Source organism: Artemia franciscana, chromosome 18, assembly GCF_032884065.1.
Source record: "Artemia franciscana chromosome 18, ASM3288406v1, whole genome shotgun sequence".
Lineage (NCBI taxonomy): Eukaryota > Metazoa > Arthropoda > Branchiopoda > Anostraca > Artemiidae > Artemia > Artemia franciscana.
Genome location: NC_088880.1, coordinates 24803047 through 24830067, shown reverse-complemented (window position 1 = coordinate 24830067; position 27021 = coordinate 24803047). Strand labels below are relative to the sequence as shown.

The 27021-nt window shown below is 34.9% G+C and overlaps 1 protein-coding gene across 2 annotated transcripts; it reads left to right on the top strand.

Moving 5' to 3' along the window:
- On the top strand, positions 1-26404 carry LOC136038797 (uncharacterized). Of its 2 annotated transcripts, XR_010620305.1 has the most exons (4): positions 1-5549; positions 8196-9782; positions 22857-23304; positions 25960-26404. XR_010620305.1 is itself a non-coding variant. In XM_065722178.1 (3 exons), the coding sequence occupies exons 2-3, from the start codon at positions 22923-22925 to the stop codon at positions 25980-25982; spliced, it is 405 nt and encodes a 134-aa protein (XP_065578250.1). In that variant the 5' UTR covers positions 8674-9782; positions 22857-22922; the 3' UTR covers positions 25983-26404. The 2 variants fall into 2 exon arrangements, 1 of the variants encoding a protein (XP_065578250.1); XM_065722178.1 differs by lacking the exon at positions 1-5549 and having other exon boundaries at positions 8674-9782.
- Positions 26405-27021: the final 617 nt, after the last annotated feature.

Genomic DNA, 27021 nt, shown 5'->3' with positions numbered 1-27021 from the left:
GAATTAATGCATGTCTGATTTTGGCTCTCCGTACATAAATTATTAAAATGAAAATTGCATATTAATTTTTTTTTTGGCTAAATGGCTTTCTCTTAGTTTTGATCAGACGATTTTGAGAAATAAGGGGTGGGGAAGGAGGCTTAGTTGCCCTCCAATTTTTCGGTTACTTAAAAAGGCAACTAGATCTTTTAATTTTTAACGACAACGTTTTTATTAGTAAACAAAATACGTAACTTAAGAATTAACTTACGTAACAAACTTTTATATTCTTATATTTTTGATTATATATATATGAGAGGGTTGGTCCCCTCGTTAATACCTTGCTCTTCACACTAAATCTTGTTTTGTCCCAATTCTTTAAGAATGACCCCTGAATCAGAAAGGCCGTAGAATAAATAGTTGAAATTACTTAATTTTTTTTAGCATAAAGAGCGAAGTATTTATCTCCTCCTAAATACCTCGCTCTTTATGCTAAAAGTATTTTTAGAACCCCTCATATGCGTAATAATCTCTGTTTGTTTTAAGTTTTAATGCTTCTCCTTACTTTCAATTGAAAAAACTTTTTCATGTTTATATTTTCATTGTTTTTTTATAGTAATGCTAGAAAGTCCTGTGCCCTTTTCATTGAATTTCTCTTCCCCCAAGAAATATTCCTCCAAGGTAAGATCCTCCCATATAGCCCCCTCCCCTGAACCCCACACCCAAACCAAAAAATCCTCTTGATAACGTCGATACACTTCCCACTAACTATTACTGTATGTAAACATTGGTCAAAGTTTGTAACTTGCAGCCCCTCCCCCAGGAACTGTGGGGGAGTAAGTCATCCACAAAGACATAGTTATTATGGTTTTCGACTATGCGGAACAAAATGACTATCTCAAAATTTTGATCCGTTGACTTTGGGAAAAAACGAGCGTGGGAAGGGGCCTAGGTGCCCTCCAATTTTTTGGTCACTTAAAAAGGGAACTCGAACTTTTTATTTTCGTTAGAATGAGCCCTCTTGCAACACTCTAGGACCACTTGGTCGATACGATGACCCCTGGAAAAAAAAACAACAAATAAACACGCACCCGTGATTTGTCTTCTGGCAAAAAATACGAAATTCCACATTTTTGTAGATTGGACCTTGAAATTTTTTCTAAAGGGTTCTCTGATACTCTGAATGCGATGGTGCGATTTTTTCCCCTATTTTCCAAAATAAGGCAAATTTCTCAGGCTCGTAACTTTTGATGACAAAGACTAAATTTGATGAAACGTATATATTTAAAATCAGCATAAAAATCCGATTCTTTTGATATTTCTTTTAGCATCGAAATTACGTCTTTTAGAGTTTCGTTTACTATTGAGCCGGGTTGCTCCTTACTACAGTTCGTTACCACGAACTGTTTGATTCCCATATTCGGTTAAGTTTCACTCTAATTGTTATGGGAATATTCCAACCCGCTTGGAAGTGCTTCAAGGTGGTGTTCTTTCACCGTATCTTTTCAGTATTTGTATCGCAGTGTGTTATACAAAATTATGCCCTTTCTTTTTTGTAATTTGGTAAATGTCTTTGTATTGCATGTGCGGATGATATACTTCTAGATCTAGCCGTTCTAGATTTAGCCTCTCGAATTCCGTATCATCTATTTCAAAACATTTCAAAACTGTTGGTCTGTCATTGAATATTGATAAGTGTGAGTAACTAGTCTTTAATGGAAAGTCTATGCCCATTTGAAATCCGCGTTCTAACTTCTCCGTCCATTATGTCTCTGATTTGCGGCGGTCAAGCATTCATATTTATTGGAATCTACTAGCTTTCAGGATCAATATTGTACGGCATATTAAAGAAAACTAAAAGCGGGTTATGGTAAAATAGTAGCTAATCGTGGTTATTATTATCGAAAAGCGCTTGCATTGCTATACACTAGTTTTTGCGACCATTCAATACTTTTCCTATCTGGTATTTCACCTATCCTGAAAAAAAGACAAGATCTGGCTGAATTGTGTATATTATATTTCCGCTATTGTAAGTTTGTTTCATCTACCCCGGTCTTATAGGAAAAAGAAAATAATTCGGTATTTCGGGGCTTCTGACATTATTACTCATTTGCTGAAGTTAGGCTCAAAATTGGAAAAGGATTATATTTTTTCTCTGGGCCCCTTCCACCTCTTAGTTCGTTTATTTTCCCATTAGTTTTCACCTGTTTTCGCTTTATAGTTGTGTTATCTCTTAGCAGTTCTTTCGTTAGTTGAGTTATGGTTGTGGTATATATGTATTATCGCTCCTATAGTTGCGTTATTTTCAAATTATACTCCATAATAGAGAGGCTCCGAACACCCAGCATTGTATATTAAGCTCTGAATTTGACGTTTTTTTCTAACTTGACCAGATTCGTCCTGCGCCCTGCGCCCTTTTCATTGAATTTTTCTTCCTCCATGACATATTTCTCCAAGGAAAGATCCTCCCACATAGCCCCCTCCCCTCAACCCTACCCCCAAAACCAAAAAAATCCCCCTGAAAACGTCTGTACACTTCCCTATAACCATTATTATATGTAAACACTGGTCGAAGTTTGTAACTTGCAGCCCCTCCCCCAGGAACTGTGGGGGAGTAAGTCATCCACAAAGACATAGTTATTATGGTTTTCGACTATGTTGAACAAAATGGCTATCTCAAAATTTTGATCCGTTGACTTTGGGGAAAAAATGAGCGTGGGAGGGGGCCTAGATGCCCTCCAATTTTTTCGGTCACTTAAAAAGGGCACTAGAACTTTTCATTTCCGTTAGAATGAGCCCTCTTGCGACATTCTAGAACCACTTGGTCGATACGATGACCCCTGGGGAAAAGAAAAAAAAGAAGAAAAAAAAAAAAAAAAAAAAACAAATAAACACGCACCCGTGATTTGTCTTCTGGCAAAAAATACAAAATTCCACATTTTTGTAGATAGGAGCTTGAAACTTCTACAGTAGGGTTCTCTGATACGCTGAATCTGATGGTGTCATTTTCGTTAAGATCCTACGACTTTTAGGGGGTGTTTCCCCCTATTTTCCTAAATAAGGCAAATTTTCTCAGGCTCGTAACTTTTGATGGGTAAGACTAAACTTGATGAAACTTTTATATTCAAAATCAGCATTAAAATGCGATTCTTTTGATGTAGCTATTGATATCAAAATTCAATTTTTTAGAGTTTTGGTTACTATTGAGCCGGATCGCTCCTTACTACAGTTCGTTACCACGAACTGTTTGATGACAAAATTTTGTTCCAACAAACTGGTATTTAGTCTTACTGATATGATATCTAAGAAAACGCACGTTCTATTTTGAGATTGATTTATTACAATAAAATTCTGAAAGAACTTCTAAATTGTTGTTGCATGCTGAAGGGGAGGAGGGCGAAGTCAAAGAGTGGAAGCACAGTATTTTTTTTTTTTTTGTGCAAAGTATATTTTGTAGGACAAACAAGAAGAGAGAGAAAAGAAGAGAGGTGGTGGAAGCAGCTTATTAAATGTGGTTAAATGCAGACGCAAACGCATGTTCTATTTTGAGATTGATTTATAACAGTAAATTTCTGAAAAACTTCTAAATTGAAGTTGCATGCTGTAGTTAGTCACCATTTTTTTTTTTCAATATAGGTTTGCAAACACCAAAAACAAGAAGAACAAAAGGGAATTTCTCAAGACATTCTAATTTGTCTCCCACTGTCTTGAGAAAGTCCCTATTGTTCGTCTTGTTTTTGGTGTTTGTGATGGAAAGGCAGTGTGGTCTTCGTCTCTATTTATTTTTTTTTCTTTAATGTGGTCACCGGTTCCTGAGACAAGTGAGAGTTTCTAGAGTCATGTCAAGTTGTTCTAATGCTGCTCGTCTTTGTGAAATTACATATTCAATAAAAAATATTATTAAAATAATCAAAATAGTTAATCTTGGTGTATAGACTTCCAACAACAAAAATTGTTGTATTTTCTATTAACATATTTTAAATCCACAGGTCTGGTGCGTCAAGGTCAAACAATTGTTCAAAAATTTTAAACTATTTGTCAGATAAGATGTTTGTATTATTACAATTAGACTCAAAAAAGTTAATAATAATCACTAAGTGTTAATAAAGTTTTCATTTCTAGCTTTGATTCATGAAATTTTTCACTCGTGTTACAGGGACTACTAACTGAGTTAATTCTAAAGGAATTTGATTTTTGTTTTAAGTATTATCAGGCACGTACGTAGATTTTTTTGCGTTTATTCAGTATAAGTATTGGGAATTTTAAATTATTTGTCAGATGAGATGTTCGTATTATTACAATAAGAATCAAAGTAATTAACAATAATCACTAAATGTTATTATGTTTTCATCTCCAGCTTTGGTTCGTGAAATTCCTCACTCGTATTTGAATGTTTACCACTAATTGGGTCAAGTTCATTCTAAAAGACTTTAATTTTTGTTTAAGTATTATCATATTTTTTTTTGGGGGGGGGAGGTCAATGATAAAACAAACTATTTGATTATGTGAATAAGAAATCTAGGGCATAGGTTTTTTTTTTTTTGGGGGGGGGGTGCCCCCCCCCGTCTCTCTCGCACACATCACTGAGTCTAATAATAGGAGAAAGTATCTCTAGTCAAATAGATGGATTCTAGTTCCTTAATTGAGCTAAATGTGAATGTATGAATGACATATATATAATAATAACGGGGCAACAGAATATGCAAACGGTTGAAGAGAGATGAAATTGAAAGGAGAATCAAAAAGCTGAAAAATAGAACAAGTGGACAAACAATAAGGGAGAACTGATGGAACAAAAGAAAAAAAAAATCTATAAGTAGCTTCGTTACAACTTTTAGTACTTTCTAGTGAGAATGTATAGTGTTGAAAATGACCCCCCTCTTGCGAACATCCCTGAGTCTATTAACAGGACATATCTTCTTTCTAGTGAATTCTAGTTCCTTAGTGGGAATAAATATGAATGTATGAATTGTAGATATTTAATAATAATACAAAGGGACAAATAATTAGAAGAGATGGAACAATAGAAAGAAAAATTGCTATAAGTAGTGTTGTCACAAATTTGTTTTTTTCAAGTTAGGATATATAGTGGCCAATGCATATATTTATTTTTTGGGTCCAGCATATCTTGTCAGACCAGTGGGACGTTATTCTGGAGTGCAAAGTATGCAGAAACCAGTTCCGAGGTATGGCAAATTTCACATGTCATCAACCTTATTGTAAAATATATTATCCCGAACCATCTCAGAGACTTTCTGATGAGGCCACTTCATCAACAAGCGTACCAACTGCTAGTGTAAAAAACAAAAAAATAAGGATTGTTGAAAAACCTTTAGAAAAGCGAGATGTTCCAGTCGAAGGTCAAACCAGTCGAAGGTCATTAGTTTTCAAACCAGCCATCAATTATACAGAAAGTATTCAGGAAGTATTTAAAAATATTCAGAAAGATCTTGCCAATGGGAATTCAATGCGGCTGGTTAATAGTGTCAAATTAGTTTTTCAAAGCTTTAATGGTGCCAATATAAATGAAGATGTGGAAATTTCTGGAAGAAAACCTAAGTGCACGAAATGTGAGTTCTTTTTCTTGCTTTGTCGCCTTTTTTTATTTTTCTATAATTATTTTTTAGTACTGTGTAATCATGCTTTTTGTAGTTTTTATGTAATGATTTTGTATAGTATTTTTTATAATTATCATGTAATTATTCTTTTTTAATTCCTTATATGATATTAATAGTTCTTTATAATAGTTTTCATAATTCTTGTTTAACAATTGACTTCTTTATAATTCTTTGCAACTCTTAACATTAGTTTTCTATAAATCTTTTTTAATAATTCTATATTTCTAGGACAAAACAAGTACACCAAATGTGACTTCTTTTTGCTGCTTTGGCTCTGTTTTTTATATTTCTAATCACTATCTTTATTAGTGAGCAATAATTGTGCATTTATTTATTTTTTCTCGAAAAAACCTCAGTTTTTCTCCGGGAAAATTGTTATACTGGAAATTTCTGGCCTAAAAAAAAACGATCTGTATAGGTCAGAAGTTTGAAAAAAGTCATTAAGAGCCTCAATTGTGGAAAAAATAATATTTATTTAAGTGACGGTCATATTTATGAATACATTCGAAACGCATATTTACGTCATATTTGCCTCAGTAGTGGTTGTATCGTTTTAAGTGTCTATGATGAAGGCAAAATTACAGAAGAAATAAATGATTGACAAGAAAAATCATATGATTCATGTCATATTTATGAGTAAACTACATTCTGAGAGAATAAATTATATTACCCCCCAATGGAGTGAACGTTTCCCTTTTATATCTATGATGCATACGCCATTTCAAAAGGAACATAGCTAAGTATAAAATGCCAAGTGTAATTAGTCTATTTACAAAAGGCGTTTTAAGTAGTTTCATAATGCCTAGAGTAAGTAGAGCTAGTAAAGAGAGTAATTATAATGTCTAGAGGACAAATGAAGAACCTAGGACATCAAACATGACAAGACCAATCTGATCTTTCATACAGTTTTGCAATTACTAGTTTTTGCTGTTTACGTATTTTAATGTCTTTTCATACTACAAGCGGTTCAAAGATATTTCATTATTAAAGCTAGTCCAATTTCTAACAACGATATGTACAAACCTTCAACTTTTGGTTCTTTTTTTTAAGGTTTTTATGCCACTTGGTATTAACCAAGTGACATATAAAAATCGCAAATTCTGTCGGTTGGTCTGTCGGGGATTTGCTAGTTAGGCACTTCCAAATAAGCTAGGCGAATGAAATTTGGCAGGCGTATCAGGGGCCGGACCAGCTTAAATTATAAGTAGTTGTTTCCCCGATTTGATCATCTGGGAGGGAGTGGGGGCCGGTTATTTTGGATAAAATAGAAAAAATGAAGTATTTTCAACTTACGAGCGGGTGATCAGATCTTAATGGAATATTATGTTTGGAAGAATATCATGTCTCAGAGCTCATTTTTAAAATCCTGACAGGATCTGATGAGACTGAGGGGAGTTGGGGGGGGCGCTAAAATCTTGGAAAACCCCTAGAGTGGACGGATCGGGATGAAACTTGGCAGAAAAATAAGCAGAAGTCCTAGATACGTGATTGAAATAACTGGAACGGACCTGCTCTCTTTGGGGGAGTTTGGGGGGGTGGGGGGTTAATCCTGAAAAATCACAAAAATGAGGTAGGCTATTTTTAACTTACGAAGAAGTTATCGGATCTTATGAAATTAGATTTTTTGTAGGATATCATGTCTCAGAGATATTTTTTTAAATCCCGACCTGATCCGGTGACATTGGGGGGAGTTGAGGTGGTGGGGGACCTAAAATCTTGGAAAATGCTTAGAGTGAAGGGATCGGGATGAAACTTGGTGGGAAAAATAAGTACAAGTCCTAGATACGTGATTGACATAACTGGAACGGATCCGCTCTTTTTGGGGGAGTTGGGGGGGGGGTTAATTCTGAAAAATTAGGTATTTTTAACTTAAGAAGGAGTGATCGGATCTTAATAAAATTTCATATTCAGAAGGACCTTGTAACTTGGATATATTATTTTAAATCCCGACCGGATCCAGTGTCATTGGGGCAAGGGGGTACCGGAAATTTTGGAAAATGCTTAAAGTGGAGAGATCAGGATGAAACTTGGTGGAAAGAATAAGCACACAAGTCCAAGATAGGTGACTGACATGATCGGACCGGATCCGCTCTCTTTGGTGGAGTTGGGGGGGGGAGTGATTTGGGAAAATTAGAAAAAATGAAGTATTTGTAACTTACGAACGGTTGATCAGATCATAATATAATTTGATATCTAGAAGGATTTTGTGCTTTAAAACTCAATTAAATCCCGACCAGATCCGGTGACATTGAAGGGAGTTGGAGGAGGAAGCTTGGAATTCTTGAAAAACGTGAAATCGAGCTATCTTACGAATGTGTGATCGGATCTCAATGAAACTTGATATAGAAGAATCCTATGTCTCAGATGCTCCGTTTTCAATTCGAATCGGATCTGGGGACATAGAGGGTTGGAGGGGGGAAACAGAAACAGGAAACTGGAAATATTGGAAAACGCTTAGAGTGGAGATATCGGGAGGAAACTTGATGGGAAGAATAAGCACAAGTTATAGATACGAGATTGGAAAAACAGTTTCTCCCCTAAACGAAAAAACATATTGTCTATTGTCTGCAAATGATTGACTTTTCTTTTCTTTTCTAGATAATGAAGTAGCTGGGCAGTAAATTTCGGAACTCTCTGTAGAAGCCTGTTCTCTGTTGCATTCGTCTTTTTGTGTATAGACGCTTATTTTTACATAAAAAGACAGTGCAGCAGAACTGGTTTCTTATAATTTTTAAGTTTAAATAAAAAAAAAACAAGGGTTCTAAACCTCAAGTTAAATAGAATCTCAGTAAAATTCGCGTTTATTTTTTTTTGCTCCCCTTTTTATATTTTACTAAAAAAAATAGAACCCTAAAATTTTTTTTACTCAATTTTGCTTCAATTTTTGCTCATCCTTCACCTAACGAATTTACTGCTCATTGAAGCTGTGCAATTATGTGGCCTCTGCTCCTGCCAAAGAACCTCTTCCTGACTCAACATGCACCAACATTTTTTATTTTATATTTTAATATAAATTTAATCAATAAAATATTGTTTCTTTGTATTCTTGCAAACTGCTTGTTGTTCTTAGAGCTAGGGATAGTTCATAGTGTTCCAACAGAAATTGTTGGAACACTAATAAGGTAAAATACTATACAAAATATCGTACAGAAATGTAGGTTTCTGAATCTTTATTTGAAGAAAAAGTTGTATTGGAAATCTAATAGCCCCATCCCCCTTTTCCCCCTGATAATTGATCGAGGGATGTACCTTTTAAGATATTACAATCATTCTCAAAGGGTTAATAGGTAATATGGAAAAGAGGATAGTGACAGATATCCGAAGCACTTTTAATACTTCTTTTCCTTAATAGCAGACTCACTTTTAAGATTAATAATGTTTTTAGTAATGTAGTAATACTTTAGTTTCTTTGCATATTACCTTGACATTTCTGTTCGGACAGAGTCTTTTTTGGTTAACCAACCTTTTATTGTTTGAATTACTTAGTTCAGGAATACCAAGTGATATTAGATATGATGTAGCCATCCAAATGTCTGTCAACGACAAGAAATAAAAAGAACGAAAATGAAAATGATAAGAAAAGATAAAAAGAACTATAAAAAAATAATGGACATGACGTTTATAGTGTTTTTTCAGGGTTTGGTAAATGGGAAAAATATTTTTTAAATCCTTGCAAATAATCCACTCCCTCGTTCCCAAGATAATTTCTGCCAAAATTCAAAAAGAGATGTCAATTTGTGACGTAAGCACGATATCCACTCTTGAATTTGTCAATTTTAGCGAAAACCACTTTAGCGTCCTATAAGTTGTTTATTTATTAAAATAATTTGATACATATTACGTGATCAAATTTAAATTAACTAATAATAAAAATGGCCACCGGGCCTGACAAAGAACATAAGAATTATCAAAGCTTTTTTATGAAGTTACGAGAAATGGAGTATTTATTGATATTTTTATATCCCTTTGCATACGGATGCAAGCATCAGGTTCTTTCTTCCAATTTTTAGGATAGCAATTTGTATTCTGTCTTCAGCCTGTTTCTATTGCATTCGGCTAAATTTTCAGCTACTTATTTTACAAAATGATGCAATCACTTCTTCATTTTCATCATAAAGCCAAATTACCCGGAGCAGTAATGGCCATGGACTACTTTCATAAGTATCCTCTTTAATCATTTTTTTTGTAAGTGTATCATTCATAATTGAGTGTTCTGAAGGATTTTGAATAGTTGAAGTTTTATAATTATGGTTTTCCAGACGCTACTTTAAACCTTCGTGCGTTGTTGCACTGTTTTTTTTTCTTACTTTTTCGTTGATCAGTTCAAAATGCTGAACATGTAAAACATGCTCAGAACAAAACACCACGAATAAAATAATATAGCCTACTTGATAGGTCTATAGCCTACCTAGATTAGAATAAGGACTAAAGCAAATTATAGCTGAAACTTCAGTTTTTAATTTACTGTTCTCTGCTTTTACTTTGATATTGTAATTCCTTTATTTGGAGCAAAATGGTAAAATCCTATTGAAGCTACTGTTGCTATCTTGGAAAGGGGCTATTTTAGGAAAATAAAACTTTCAGTAGTGAATTCAAGGTGAATAAAATAGGTAAAATTCTAGTTAATTGACTTCTTGCTAACTCAGAAAGGGTTTAGGTGAGGAAAATGATACTTTCAGTAGTGAATTCAAGGTGAATAAAATAGGTAAAATTCTAGTTAATTGACTTCTTGCTATCTCAGAAAGGGTTTAGGTTAGGAAAATGAAACTTTCAGGGATGGTCTACAGGCTAAAGTATGTCCTGGGAAGGTTTTTTAAAGTATCCACCTCCACTGCTGCTCCCTCTAGAGGGCCCTGAAATTTGCCTATGACAGGTCTATACCTATTGAAATTTTGACAAAACAACATTTTACCTTAATTTTCAGTTACTAATTGCTTTTTCTGTCTTTAGTTCTGTAAATGCAATTCCTTTTATTCAAGTAGAATTTTGAGCCATATCTAGCCTAAGTTTTTTTGTTCAAAATTTTGGAAATGTGTGCATATCTTTAAAACTTATAAAATGGAATTGAGCAAAGTTATGGAGCTGAAAACAATTTTGTTGTACTTCAAATAAGCATAAGATTTATTTTCCGAGGTCTCACTTTTATAACACACATAGGCCTATTTTAAAAGGTCATCAAATGTCAGGGCCCTCTAGAGGGAGAAGGAGTGGAGGTAGTTGATTCAAAATACCTTCCTGGAATGCACTTTAGCCTGTAGATTCATCCCTGAAAGTTTCATTTTCCTAACCTTAACCCTTTCTGAGATAGCAGGAAGTCAATTAACTAGAATTTTACCAATACTACTCTGAAAAGGTATTGCTAAGCTTCCATGTTCACCCTCATCTGATTTCTAAGCCTTTAAAATTTGCCTACTTGACAGGTAGGCAACATGGAACTTGCAATGGTAGACATTTTGAAACTTTAAAAAATAACATTTTGCCTTAATTTTTAGTTATCAATTTCTTTTTCTCTGATTTTTGTTCTGTAAATGCAATTCCTGTTGTTAGAGTAGAATTTTAAGCCATATCAGCAGGTTACTTCTAAATTTAGGAAATGTATTTGTGGCTCTTTAAAACCTCTTAAATTGAGATTGAGTAAAGTTGTGAAGCTGAATACAGTTTTGTTGTATTTCATTTAAGCTGAAGATCTATTTTGCCAGGGTTTACTTTTATATAACAAAATTTTAAAGGTCAGGGCCCTCTAGAGAGAGAAGAAGAAGTGGTGGGTACATCAAAACACCTTCCCTGGAATTTACTTTAGTCTTTAGACCAATCCCTGAAAGTTACATTTTCATACACTAAACGCTTTCCAAGATAGAAAAAAGCTAAACTAGAATTGTAGTGAGTAAAATTTTAAGCCACATCAATGGTTTTTTTTCTAAATTTAGAAAATATCTTAATCTTTGAAACTTCATATATTTCAATTGAATAAAGTTGTGAATTTGGAAAACAGGGTATAAGATCCAGACCTATAGACAATAACCTCTGGAAAGGGACCTTGACCCTGTTGGGGACCTACAAGAGTAGGGACTTGGTGGTAAACTCTGTCCCCACTTTATGAGTGGCATCCCTCAAAAAAATTGTAGCTTAGTAAACAACAAAGTATTTGCACATGATCAAAGTCTCTGATTGATGGATAATTCTTCTGCTTTTTTTTGGTACTTTTAGGCTGAAAACCTCTTTTCTATTGGCTTAACTTTTGGCTGCTTGTTTGATAAGCTAAGTAGCCTATGTTATTGATTCCTTATGTTAACAAGGAAAATGCTGATATAATCTGATTACTAATAGAACAGGTAATGGACTGCAAAAACAATGGTTTCAGTTAAGTTTGGAGACCAAACGGTGTGTCACTCCAATTTCCCTTCTTTATCTCATTAGTATTAAAATACACTAATTTTGGAATAGCTTGCACTAATTAATTCACTAATCTATGTATAATAATAATCTGCCCTAATTCTCTGCTTTCAGACTGCAGTTTTATATTCACCTTAATAAACCTTTCCAGTATGGTGCCCTCCAATCTTTTTTGTTACTTAAAAAGGTCACTAGAATGTTTGCTTTTTGTTTCAAAGAGCTCATTTTTGATCTTATAGGACTATTGGGTCCATATGATCAACCTTGCAAAATATATATATATATATATATATATATATATATATATATATATATATATATATATATATATATATATATATATATATATATATATATATATATATAGATATATATATATATATATATATATATAGATATATATATATATATATATATATATATATATATATATATATATATATATATATATATATATATATATATATATATATATATATATATATATATATATATATATATATATATATAAACATATAAACTTATATCCAGGGTCTACTTTTCTGCCCATCCCCCCCCCAAAAAAAAAAAAATCAATCGTTTTTATGGCACTTGGTATTACCACTTGGCAATTGCCAATTCTGTCGATCTGTCTGTCAGTCCTGGTTTTGCTACTTTAGGCACTTCCAGGTAAGCTAGGACAAGGAAATTTGGCAAGCGTATCAGGGACCGGACCAGATTAAATTAGAAATAGTCGTTTTCCTGATTTGACCATCTGGAGGGGGGAGTGGGGGGCCGGTTAATTCGCAAAAAATAGAAAAAATGAAGTATTTTTAACTTATGAGTGGGTGATAGGATCTTAATGAAATTTTATGTTTGGAATGATATTTTGTCTCAGAGCTCTTATTTTAAATCCCGACCGGATCTGATGACATTGGGGGGAGTTGGAGGGGGAAAACCTAAAGTCCTGGTTTTGCTAGTTTAGGCACTTCCAGGTAAGCTAGGATGATGAAAGTTAGCAAGTGTATCAGAGACTGGACCAGATTAAATTAGAAATAGTCGTTTTCCCGATTTGACCATCTGGGGGGGGGGGAGTAGGAGCCGGTTAATTTGAAAAAAAAAAGAAAAAAATGAAGTATTTTAACTTATGAGCGGGTGATTGGATCTTAATGAAATTTGATGTTTGGAATGATATTGTGTCTCAGAGCTCTTATTTTAAATCCCGACCGGATCTGATGAAATTGGGGGGAATGGAGGGGGGAAACCTAAAATCTTGGAAAACACAAAGTGGAGGGATCGGGATGAAACTTGATGGGAAAAATAACCGCAAGTCTTAGATACATGATTGACATAATCAGAACTGATTCGCTCTCTTTGGGGTAGTTGGGGGGGGGAGTAATTCTTAAAAATTAGAAAGAATGAGGTATTTTCAACTTACGAACAGGTGATTGAATCTCAATGAAATTTGATATTTAGAAGGGTATCGTGTCTTAGAGCTCTTATTTTAAATCCCGACTGGATCTGGTGACGGGGGCAGGGAGTTGGGAGGGGGAAACCTACAACTTTGAAAACACTTAGAGTGGAGGGATCAGGATGAACATGGTGGGAAAAATAAACACAAGTCTTAGATAGATGATTAACATAAACGGAACGGATCCGCTCTCTTGGGGGGGGGGGTATTTTTGAAAAATAAAAAAAAATGAGGTATTTTTAACTTACAAATGGGTGATCGGATCTCAATGAAATTTGATATTTAGAAGGATATTGTGGCTCAGAGCTCTCATTTAAAACCCGACCGGATTTGGTGACATGTGGGGGGGAGTTGGGAGGGGGAAACCTAGAACTTGGAAAACACTTAGAGTGGAGGGATTGGGATGAAACTTGGTGGGAACAAAAAACACGAGTTCTAGATACATGATTGACATAACGAGAATGGATCTGCTCTCTTTGGGGTAGTTGGGGGGGGGGGGTTAATTCTGAAAAATTTGAAAAAATGAGGTATTTTTAACTTACGAGTGGGTGATCGGATCTCCATGAAATTTGATATTTATAAGGATATCGTGTCTGAAAGCTCTTGTTTTAAATCCTAACCGGATCTGGTGACATTGGGGGAAGTTTGGGGCGGGGAAACCTAAAATGATGGAAAACGCTTAGATTGGAGGGATTGGGATGAATCTTGGTTGGAAAAATTAAGCAGAAGTCTTGCAAACGTGATTTACATAATTGGAACGGATCCGCTCAATTGCGGGGGGGGGGGGGGTAATTCTGAAAAATAAGAAAAAATGACGTATTTTTAACTTACAAGGGAGTGATCGGATCTTCATGAAACTTCATATTTAGAAGGACCTCGTAACTCAGATATCTTATTTTAAATCTCAACCGGATCAAGCGTAATTGGGGGGGGGGTGCTGGAAATCTTAGAAAATACTTAAAGCAGTGAGATCAGGATGAAACTGGATGGGAAGAATAGAAACCTGTCTAAGATACGTGACTGACATAACTGGACCAGATCTGCTCTCTTTGGTGGAATTGGGGTGGGGGGGGGGTAATTTTGAAAATTGAGGTATTTGTAAGTTACGAAAGGGTGACCAGATCTTAATGAAATTTGATATTTAGAAGGATCTTGTGCTTTAAAGTTATAATTTCAAATTCCGACCAGATCCTGTGACATTCGGGGGAGGTGGAGGGGGAAACCGGAATTCTTGGAAAACATGAAAATTGGGGTATTTATATCTTACGAAAAGATGATCGGATCGTAATGAAATTTGATTTTTAGAAGGAATTCATGTCTCAGAGCTCTTATTTCAAATCCCGACCAGATCTTTTGACATTGGGGGGACTTGGAGGGGGAAATATTGGAAAAACACTTAGAGTGGAGGAATCGGGATTGAGCTTGGTGGATAGAATAAACAAATGTCCTTGATACGTGATTGACAGAATCGTACTGGATTTGCTCTCTTTGGGGGAGTTGGGGGGAGGGGTTCAGTGATTTGGCGAGTTCGGTGCTTCTAGACGTGCTAGGGCGATGAAAATTGGCAGGCGTGTCAGGGAGCTGCACAATTTTACTTGATAAAGTCGTTTTCCCAGATTCGACCATCTGGGGGGCAAAAGGGAGAGGAAAGATTAGAAAAAACTAGGTATTTATAACTTACGAGTGGGTGATCGGATCTTAATGAATTTTGATATTTAGAAGGACTTTGTGACTCAGAGCTCTTATTTTAAATGTTGACCGGCATTAAGCCTCTTATTTTCCTTTTTAAATCAATCTATTGATTCATAGAATTTTGTTAGAGCTCATACCGTATGATCTCTTGGCTCTTAGCTCTTCTCGCCTCGTCACAAGTGTCATATGAGCTCTTAGCTCTTGTTGTTGATGGGAGTTTGAAACCTTCACAGTAAAGGTTGTTGTCATGTTGAATCAATGGTGTTATTTTTGTTGGATTTCTTTTTTTCTTTTGAGGCCCCCCTTTTGAAAGTCAGACTCAATTCTTTTGATGGGTAACAATCAAAATTTTGACATAATTATTTTGTTCAACATAGTTGAAAGATCTGGAAATTATGTGTTTGAGGAAGACACCTCTCCCCCTCAACAGTCCTAAGGGCAAGGGTTGTAACTTATGCCCAGGAGCATATAAGGTTTATATAGAAAGGGTGATTGTATAAATTTCAGAGAGGGCTCATTGAATTGGTAATCAGAAGTTCTAGTGCCTTTTTAAGATTGAGAGTGATTGGAGGGTGCATACCCCGCCCCACATGCACACACTTTATATTTTCACTAAATGTAACTTAGAAATTTTTAGATTACCAGTTGTTGCTTCAGAAACTTCAAAAAGGCTTTCAAAAACTGTCATCCTATTGACAGTTTGATCTATTATTTTATTTTGTTATTGTTCCGTTTTCTTAAGTGCCTTGTTCGTTTGTCTTTGGATTTCATCAGTCATTATGTTTCTTTCTTTGGCCAAAAATGTACTATCCAAAAACTTGTGGATTCTCAATAAACCGAAACGCAGTCAATAAATTATAATTTGTACATACCCCACATGTAACTCCTAAATATGTTATCTAGTCTTTTCCTTAGTCGAATTAGTGTCTGAACAAATCCTGGTATTATATGAGATTTTCACACGATTATGAGATTGATAATGATGGATGATATGACTTGACGCCCTTTATCTCTGAAGTCACTTCAGCCTCTAGGCTTTTTTGTTTATGTTTTTTTAGATATGAATTACTGGAGCTTTTTCTAAGCTTGCAAGATGGGCTAATAACTTCACCAAAGTAGCCTTTGATAACGAACCCTTACGCTCATAATCCATATGTCACTGTTGCGGTAGTAAAACCAACCTAATAAAGAACAATCTTTGGGCCATAGAAACCGAAAATTTTTAACAAAAATTTGTTCTTTAAAAATGCTCAACTAAAAGAAATCCAGGAGTGGTAACTTTAATTCACTTTTAACTCGACTGTAATGTGTAGTTTCGAAATTTTGAAAAAAACAAAAGAAACCTGAAATCTCTGGAAAATGGCCTCAGATCTAGAAATTGCCATGTTCAAAAACTTTTCATTGGATGTTTATAGCCTTTCTTCTCCAAATTCAGAAAATTGTCCGCACAATTGTGTATCATTTTTTTTTCTCTGTGTCCTTAGGGAATCATAGGATTAGTTTCCAGAACGTGTAGAGCTATGAGGCTGGGTAAACTCTATTTACTAAGGTATTCCTAAGGGGATTCTATGGTATAAATATGAGTTCGATTAATTGGTTAGAATGGTTCCAGATGCAGTGGATAGACATTTCCATCAAATTGTCTAATGTCCATCATGTTATAAATTTATTGCTATGCTTACGCAATGCCTTATTTCACAATGGTATATTGCTCTGGACCTAGATTACGAAATGTGGGGTTTTCGAGTTCAAGTCTTACGCTCTTGCTTTTTTCTGCGAATAGTGTCAAAGTAGGATTTATACTCTCCTCATCATCAATCAAGACCACGACTGTGAAACAAGAATATGGTTTCAAATTCATGCCAATCAGAAAACAAGTAGAAAGCAATTTTACTGACGATATGTTTTAAAACAACCTAGGGTAAATTAAAGTCCAACTCCAAGGCAAATGGCAAGAGCTGCTGATGATTAAAGCCCTTCGTATTACAAGCCGGAACGTCTTCCCGCTTCCTATACAGTGGAATAGTTGAAAAAAGAAGGAAAAAAAATGCTTTGGTTGGTTTAGTTTATTACAATAGTACTATTTAATATTTATCAGACGGAAACTTATAAGTTCATAATTTAAGGATCTTGCAACAGCTTTATCATGAAGTAGGCTTTCCATTGATTTCTTGGTGCAAGATAGGTCTATCTTGGTTCAAGATAGGTCTTGAATTGTTCGCGAGAGGTCGTGGGTCCAACTTTTATATTCTAATGTTCTTATTTTGTGCATGGTGCCAAAGATGAAAATTGGTAGGAAATTCATTTTTTTATTTCTCTTTAGCCTGTAAATTACAAAAAAATTTATGATTTCTTTCAAGAAAACTGGGGCCAAAACCAAATTCTAATTACCTCGATTCAGAACTGGTAGCTGTTCTTAAAGTAAACTTAAAAATGATTCGTAATTATTATAATCTCGTATTCTCTGCTTTTGTTCTAACCTTCTCTCTGCACAAAAGAGGCTATTTGCTAACATGCACATTTAATCTGTTGGAAATTAAAACAGGCACATATTTAACAAGAAAAGAACTACGTTTTTGAGTGAAAGTTAAGAGCGAAGTTGAAAGTCGAAACGAACAAAAATGATCACGATTCAATTTCTGCGATATACTACTCTTTAGAATTAACTATACGCATTTTACTGAAACATGAAACAGAAAAGTGCAAAGATAAATCTCTTTATCAACTAAGGTTTCTGAATCACACTGTTATTCTTAGTTTTCTTTTTCAGTAAATGGCCAATAATTAATTTTGAATAGTAGCATGTCGCATGGGTTGAATGGAGATCATTTTTGTTCGTTTTAAGCTTCTACTTGTAACTTTTTGGCTTGTTACTTTTATTCAAAAAGGGCAGTTTTTTCGTGGTAGTCAAACAGTTCGTGGTAAAGAACTGTAGTAAGAAGCGACCCAGCTCAATAGTAAACAAAACTCTAAAAAATGGAGTTTTGATACTAAAAGATACATCAAAAGAATCGGCTTTTTATCCTGATTTTAAATATACAAGTTTCATTAAATTTAGTCTTCGTCATCAAAAGTTATTAGCCTGAGAAAATTTGTCTTATTTTTGAAAATAGGGGGACCCCCCCCCTAAAACCTATTTTGGAAAATAGGGGGAAAGTCATAGAATCTTAACGAAAATCACACCATCGCATTCAACGCATCAGAATGCATAATTCAACGCAACGCATTCACGCATAATTCTGACAAATTAAAAAATGAGGTATTTTTGTATTAAATCCCAACCGGACCTGGTGAAGGGGAAGTTGGGGGTGGGGCGGAACCTAAAATCTTGGAAAATGCTTAGAGTGGTGGGATCGGGATGAAACTTGGTGGGAAAAATAAGCAAGTCCTAGATAGGAGATCGACATAACTGGAACGGATCTGCTCTCTTTTTTGGGGGGGGGTTTCTGTTTTCCCCCTCCAACTCCCCCCAATGTCAACAGATCTGGTAAGGATTTGAAACAAGAGCTCTGAGACCTGAGTTCCTTCTAAATATCAAATTTCATTAAGATCCGGTCACCCGTTCTTAAGTTACAAATGCCTCATTTTTTCTAATTTTTTCGAATTGGTCCAAATATAAAATAGCCTAGGCTATTTTAACAATGGATTTTTAACCAAGAACTTTTATTGTGTGTTATTGTTTATTATTTTCTTTGCTGAAGACAGCCCTTAGTTATAGGGCCGAAACATTCAAATAGATTTTGTTCGTTCACTGTCTTGGGAAAAAGTCTTCATTATTCTCTCTTCTGTATTTATGGCACTTGGTATTAACCAAGTGACATATAGCAATCGCCAATTCTGTCGGTCTGTCTATCGGTCCCGGTTTTGCTACTTTAGGCACTTCCAGGTAAGCTAGGACAATGAAATTTGGCAAGCGTATCAGGGACCGGACCAGATTAAATTAGAAATAGTCGTTTTCCCGATTTGACCATCTGGGGGGGGGGGGGAGCGAGGGCTCGGTTAATTCGCAAAAAATAGAAAAAATGAAGTATTTTTAACTTATGAGCGGGTGATTGGATCTTAATGAAATTTGATGTTTGGAATGATATTGTGTCTCAGAACTCTTATTTTAAATCCCGACCGGATCTGATGACATTGGGGGGAGTTGGAGGAGGAAAACCTAAAGTCCCGGTTTTGCTACTTTAGGCACTTCCAGGTAAGCTAGGACGATGAAATTTGGCAAGCGCATCAGGGACCGGACCAGATTAAATTAGAAATAGTCGTTTTCCCGATTTGACCATCTGGGGGGGAGTGGGGGCCGGTTAATTCGGAAAAAATAGAAAAAATGAAGTATTTTTAACTTATGAGCGTGTGATTGGATCTTAATGAAATTTGATGTTTTGATATTGTGTCTCAGAGCTCTTATTTTAAATCCCGACCGAGTCTGATGACATTGGGGGGAGTTGGAGGGAGGAAACCTAAAATCTTGGAAAACACTTAAAGTGGAGGGATCGGGATGAAACTTGATGGGAAAAATAAGCGCAAGTCCCAGATACATGATTGACATAATCGGAACTGATTCGCTCTCTTTGGGGTAGTGGGGGGGGGGAGTAATTCTTAAAAATTAGAAAAATGAGGTATTTTCAACTTACGAACGGGTGATCGGATCCCAATGAAATTTGATGTTTAGAAGGATATCGTGTCTTAGAGCTCTTATTTTAAATCCCGACCGGATCTGGTGATGGGGGCTGGGAGTTGGGAGGGGGAAACCTAAAACTTGGAAAACACTTAGAAATACTGTTTTTAAGGTAAAAAGCAAGTTGAAAACGTTTAGTTATCACTAATAAATTAATTATCGCTGCATTCCAAATATTGCTTCAGCTAATGATTTTCAAGTCTTAAAACTATTAGAGTAAGACAGATTTAGAGCAATTAGAGTAAGCTATTTTAGCATATCAATAGCACTACAAACTTAAAAGATAAGAATCGCTAGGACGAAATAGGAAAATATACTTTTATATCCTAGAAGGTATACCAAAGATAGGTAAAACGTTAAAGAATACGGTATTAGACTTTACAGTCATCACCGGTGGTGCTGATCTCCGTTTCTTGGTCCTTCTGCCAGGAAGTGCAATGGGGGGGGGGGGCTGGGGGCCAACCATCCTGTGCTTTTGCACACCCTTCCTGTTTACCTTCCCCAGATTTCTCCTGGTACCCATTTAGAACTGGTTGGACTCTGCCTGAGCTTACAGTGTCACGCCACTGACCCCCGTCCCAAACTAAATAATTGGGTACACTTGGATTCGAACCCTTGCCCTCTCAGACAAAGGATCCTGAATCTGGCACACCAACCCACTCGGCCAGGTTGGCTCCAAATCCCAAAGATAGAGAGGGTAAAAAAACTTTTTTTTTATTTCCAAATGCATGAAAAGGTACAATAAAGAAATCTGCCCCCTCCCCCCAAAAAAAATCATTGACATTTTTAAGGGCTAAAAGAAAAGTGTTGGGCAGTCGTGGCATGTTCTGTAACCATTCAAGGACGATTTTCCATGGCATGATCACTCCGAAGTTTCATTTTTAGTTTAAAAATGAATTTCAATTTGATTTGATAAAATGAATCGTAATCGTTTTCTTTTATGTTCTCTATTTGATATTTTACTTATATTTTTAATGTTATTTTAAGTTTTCTCTGTGAAATTCTGTTAGTTGGACATTCGAATTCTGGTCTAATTAACATGACGAATATTAACGTAAGCCAAGATGCCAACACTTACACTTAATAAAAACCTGTGATACGGAGACCACTAGTTAAACAAAGAAAGTATTTATTGGTAAATAGGGAGTAATTTGAGAATTGATTTTATATTTAAATGACAAAATTTTGTTCCAACAAACTGGTATTTAGTCTTACTGATATGATATCTAAGAAAACGCACGTTCTATTTTGAGATTGATTTATTACAATAAAATTCTGAAAGAACTTCTAAATTGTAGTTGCATGCTGAAGGGGAGGAGGGCGAAGTCAAAGAGTGGAAGCACAGTATTTTTTTTTTTTTTTTTGTGCAAAGTATATTTTGTAGGACAAACAAGAAGAGAGAGAAAAGAAGAGAGGTGGTGGAAGCAGCTTATTAAATGTGGTTAAATGCAGACGCAAACGCATGTTCTATTTTTAGATTGATTTATAACAGTAAATTTCTGAAAAACTTCTAAATTGAAGTTGCATGCTGTAGTTAGTCACCATTTTTTTTTCAATATAGGTTTGCAAACACCAAAAACAAGAAGAACAAAAGGGAATTTCTCAAGACATTCTAATTTGTCTCCCACTGTCTTGAGAAAGTCCCTTTTGTTCTTCTTGTTTTTGGTGTTTGTGATGGGAAGGCAGTGTGGTCTTCGTCTCTATTTATTTTTTTTTCTTTAATGTGGTCACCGGTTCCTGAGACAAGTGAGAGTTTCTAGAGTCATGTCAAGTTGTTCTAGTGCTGCTCGTCTTTGTGAAATTACATATTCAATAAAAAAATATTATTAAAATAATCAAAATAGTTAATCTTGGTGTATAGACTTCCAACAACAAAAATTGTTGTATTTTCTATTAACATATTTTAAATCCACAGGTCTGGTGCGTCAAGGTCAAACAATTGTTCCAAAATTTTAAACTATTTGTCAGATAAGATGTTTGTATTATTACAATTAGACTCAAAAAAGTTAATAATAATCACTAAGTGTTAATAAAGTTTTCATTTCTAGCTTTGATTCATGAAATTTTTCACTCGTGTTACAGGGACTACTAACTGAGTTAATTCTAAAGGAATTTGATTTTTGTTTTAAGTATTATCAGGCACGTGCGTAGATTTTTTTGCGTTTATTCAGTATAAGTATTGGGAATTTTAAATTATTTGTCAGATGAGATGTTCGTATTATTACAATAAGAATCAAAGTAATTAACAATAATCACTAAATGTTATTATGTTTTCATCCCCAGCTTTGGTTCGTGAAATTCCTCACTCGTATTTGAATGTTTACCACTAATTGGGTCAAGTTCATTCTAAAAGACTTTAATTTTTGTTTTAAGTATTATCATATATTTTTTTTGGGGGGGGGGAGGTCAATGATAAAACAAACTATTTGATTATGTGAATAAGAAATCTAGGGCATAGGTTTTTTTTTGGGGGGGGGTGCCCCCCCCCCCCCGTCTCTCTCGCACACATCACTGAGTCTAATAATAGGAGAAAGTATCTCTAGTCAAATAGATGGATTCTAGTTCCTTAATTGAGCTAAATGTGAATGTATGAATGCCATATATATAATAATAACGGGGCAACAGAATATGCAAACGGTTGAAGAGAGATGAAATTGAAAGGAGAATCAAAAAGCTGAAAAATAGAACAAGTGGACAAACAATAAGGGAGAACTGATGGAACAAAAGAAAAAAAAAATCTATAAGTAGCTTCGTTACAACTTTTAGTACTTTCTAGTGAGAATGTATAGTGTTGAAAATGACCCCCCTCTTGCGAACATCCCTGAGTCTATTAACAGGACATATCTTTTTCTAGTGAATTCTAGTTCCTTAGTGGGAATAAATATGAATGTATGAATTGTAGATATTTAATAATAATACAAAGGGACAAATAATTAGAAGAGATGGAACAATAGAAAGAAAAATTGCTATAAGTAGTGTTGTCACAAATTTGTTTTTTTCAAGTTAGGATATATAGTGGCCAATGCATATATTTATTTTTTGGGTCCAGCATATCTTGTCAGACCAGTGGGACGTTATTCTGGAGTGCAAAGTATGCAGAAACCAGTTCCGAGGTATGGCAAATTTCACATGTCATCAACCTTATTGTAAAATATATTATCCCGAACCATCTCAGAGACTTTCTGATGAGGCCACTTCCTCAACAAGCGTACCAACTGCTAGTGTAAAAAACAAAAAAATAAGGATTGTTGAAAAACCTTTAGAAAAGCGAGATGTTCCAGTCGAAGGTCAAACCAGTCGAAGGTCATTAGTTTTCAAACCAGCCATCAATTATACAGAAAGTATTCAGGAAGTATTTAAAAATATTCAGAAAGATCTTGCCAATGGGAATTCAATGCGGCTGGTTAATAGTGTCAAATTAGTTTTTCAAAGCTTTAATGGTGCCAATATAAATGAAGATGTGGAAATTTCTGGAAGAAAACCTGAGTGCACGAAATGTGAGTTCTTTTTCTTGCTTTGTCGCCTTTTTTTATTTTTCTATAATTATTTTTTAGTACTGTGTAATCATGCTTTTTGTAGTTTTTATGTAATGATTTTGTATAGTATTTTTTATAATTATCATGTAATTATTCTTTTTTAATTCCTTATATGATATTAATAGTTCTTTATAATAGTTTTCATAATTCTTGTTTAACAATTGACTTCTTTATAATTCTTTGCAACTCTTAACATTAGTTTTCTATAAATCTTTTTTAATAATTCTATATTTCTAGGACAAAACAAGTACACCAAATGTGACTTCTTTTTGCTGCTTTGGCTCTGTTTTTTATATTTCTAATCACTATCTTTATTAGTGAGCAATAATTGTGCATTTATTTATTTTTTCTCGAAAAAACCTCAGTATTTCTCCGGGAAAATTGTTATCCTGGAAATTTCTGGCCTAAAAAAAACGATCTGTATAGGTCAGAAGTTTGAAAAAAGTCATTAAGAGCCTCAATTGTGGAAAAAATAATATTTATTTAAGTGACGTCATATTTATGAATACATTCAAAACGCATATTTACGTCATATTTGCCTCAGTAGTGGTTGTATCGTTTTAAGTGTCTATGATGAAGGCAAAATTACAGAAGAAATAAATGATTGACAAGAAAAATCATATGATTCATGTCATATTTATGAGTAAACTACATTCTGAGAGAATAAATTATATTACCCCCCAATGGAGTGAACGTTTCCCTTTTATATCTATGATGCATACGCCATTTCAAAAGGAACATAGCTAAGTATAAAATGCCAAGTGTAATTAGTCTATTTACAAAAGGCGTTTTAAGTAGTTTCATAATGCCTAGAGTAAGTAGAGCTAGTAGAGAGAGTAATTATAATGTCTAGAGGACAAATGAAGAACCTAGGACATCAAACATGACAAGACCAATCTGATCTTTCATACAGTTTTGCAATTACTAGTTTTTGCTGTTTACGTATTTTAATGTCTTTTCATACTACAAGCGGTTCCAAGATATTTCATTATTAAAGCTAGTCCAATTTCTAACAATGATATGTACAAAGCTTCAACTTTTGGTTCTTTTTTTTAAGGTTTTTATGCCACTTGGTATTAACCAAGTGACATATAAAAATCGCAAATTCTGTCGGTTGGTCTGTCGGGGATTTGCTAGTTAGGCACTTCCAAATAAGCTAGGCGAATGAAATTTGGCAGGCGTATCAGGGGCCGGACCAGCTTAAATTATAAGTAGTTGTTTCCCCGATTTGATCATCTGGGAGGGAGTGGGGGCCGGTTATTTTGGATAAAATAGAAAAAATGAAGCATTTTCAACTTACGAGCGGGTGATCAGATCTTAATGGAATATTATGTTTGGAAGAATATCATGTCTCAGAGCTCATTTTTAAAATCCTGACAGGATCTGATGAGATTGAGGGGAGTTGGGGGGGGCGCTAAAATCTTGGAAAACCCCTAGAGTGGACGGATCGGGATGAAACTTGGCAGAAAAATAAGCAGAAGTCCTAGATACGTGATTGAAATAACTGGAACGGACCTGCTCTCTTTGGGGGAGTTTGGGGGGGGGGGTGGGGGGTTAATCCTGAAAAATCACAAAAATGAGGTAGGCTATTTTTAACTTACGAAGAAGTTATCGGATCTTATGAAATTAGATTTTTTGTAGGATATCATGTCTCAGAGATATATTTTTAAATCCCGACCTGATCCGGTGACATTGGGGGGAGTTGAGGTGGTGGGGGACCTAAAATCTTGGAAAATGCTTAGAGTGAAGGGATCGGGATGAAACTTGGTGGGAAAAATAAGTACAAGTCCTAGATACGTGATTGACATAACTGGAACGGATCCGCTCTTTTTGGGGGAGTTGGGGGGGGGGTTAATTCTGAAAAATTAGGTATTTTTAACTTAAGAAGGAGTGATCGGATCTTAATAAAATTTCATATTCAGAAGGACCTTGTAACTTGGATATATTATTTTAAATCCCGACCGGATCCAGTGTCATTGGGGCAAGGGGGTACCGGAAATTTTGGAAAATGCTTAAAGTGGAGAGATCAGGATGAAACTTGGTGGAAAGAATAAGCACACAAGTCCAAGATAGGTGACTGACATGACCGGACCGGATCCGCTCTCTTTGGTGGAATTGGGGGGGGGGGAGTGATTTGGGAAAATTAGAAAAAATGAAGTATTTGTAACTTACGAACGGTTGATCAGATCTTAATATAATTTGATATCTAGAAGGATTTTGTGCTTTAAAACTCAATTAAATCCCGACCAGATCCGGTGACATTGAAGGGAGTTGGAGGAGGAAGCTTGGAATTCTTGAAAAACGTGAAATCGAGCTATCTTACGAATGTGTGATCGGATCTCAATGAAACTTGATATAGAAGAATCCTTTGTCTCAGATGCTCCGTTTTCAATTCGAATCGGATCTGGGGACATAGAGGGTTGGAGGGGGGAAACAGAAACAGGAAACTGGAAATATTGGAAAACGCTTAGAGTGGAGATATCGGGAGGAAACTTGATGGGAAGAATAAGCACAAGTTATAGATACGAGATTGGAAAAACAGTTTCTCCCCTAAACGGAAAAACATATTGTCTATTGTCTGCAAATGATTGACTTTTCTTTTCTTTTCTTTTCTAGATAATGAAGTAGCTGGGCAGTAAATTTCGGAACTCTCTGTATAAGCCTGTTCTCTGTTGCATTCGTCTTTTTGTGTATAGACGCTTATTTTTACATAAAAAGACAGTGCAGCAGAACTGGTTTCTTATAATTTTTAAGTTTAAATAAAAAAAAACAAGGGTTCTAAACCTCAAGTTAAATAGAATCTCAGTAAAATTCGCGTTTATTTTTTTTTGCTCCCCTTTTTATATTTTACTAAAAAAAATAGAACCCTAAAAAATTTTTTAATCAATTTTGCTTCAATTTTTTGCTCATCCTTCACCTAACGAATTTACTGCTCATTGAAGCTGTGCAATTATGTGGCCTCTGCTCCTGCCAAAGAACCTCTTCCTGACTCAACATACACCAACATTTTTTATTTTATATTTTAATATAAATTTAATCAATAAAATATTGTTTCTTTGTATTCTTGCAAACTGCTTGTTGTTCTTAGAGCTAGGGATAGTTCATAGTGTTCCAACAGAAATTGTTGGAACACTAATAAGGTAAAATACTATACAAAATATCGTACAGAAATGTAGGTTTCTGAATCTTTATTTGAAGAAAAAGTTGTATTGGAAATCTAATAGCCCCATCCCCCTTTTCCCCCTGATAATTGATCGAGGGATGTACCTTTTAAGATATTACAATCATTCTCAAAGGGTTAATAGGTAATATGGAAAAGAGGATAGTGACAGATATCCGAAGCACTTTTAATACTTCTTTTCCTTAATAGCAGACTCACTTTTAAGATTAATAATGTTTTTAGTAATGTAGTAATACTTGTTTCTTTGCATATTACCTTGACATTTCTGTCCGGACAGAGTCTTTTTTGGTTAACCAACCTTTTATTGTTTGAATTACTTAGTTCAGGAATACCAAGTGATATTAGATATGATGTAGCCATTCAAATGTCTGTCAACGACAAGAAATAAAAAGAACGAAAATGAAAATGATAAGAAAAGATAAAAAGAACTATAAAAAAATAATGGACATGACGTTTATAGTGTTTTTTCAGGGTTTGGTAAATGGAAAAAATATTTT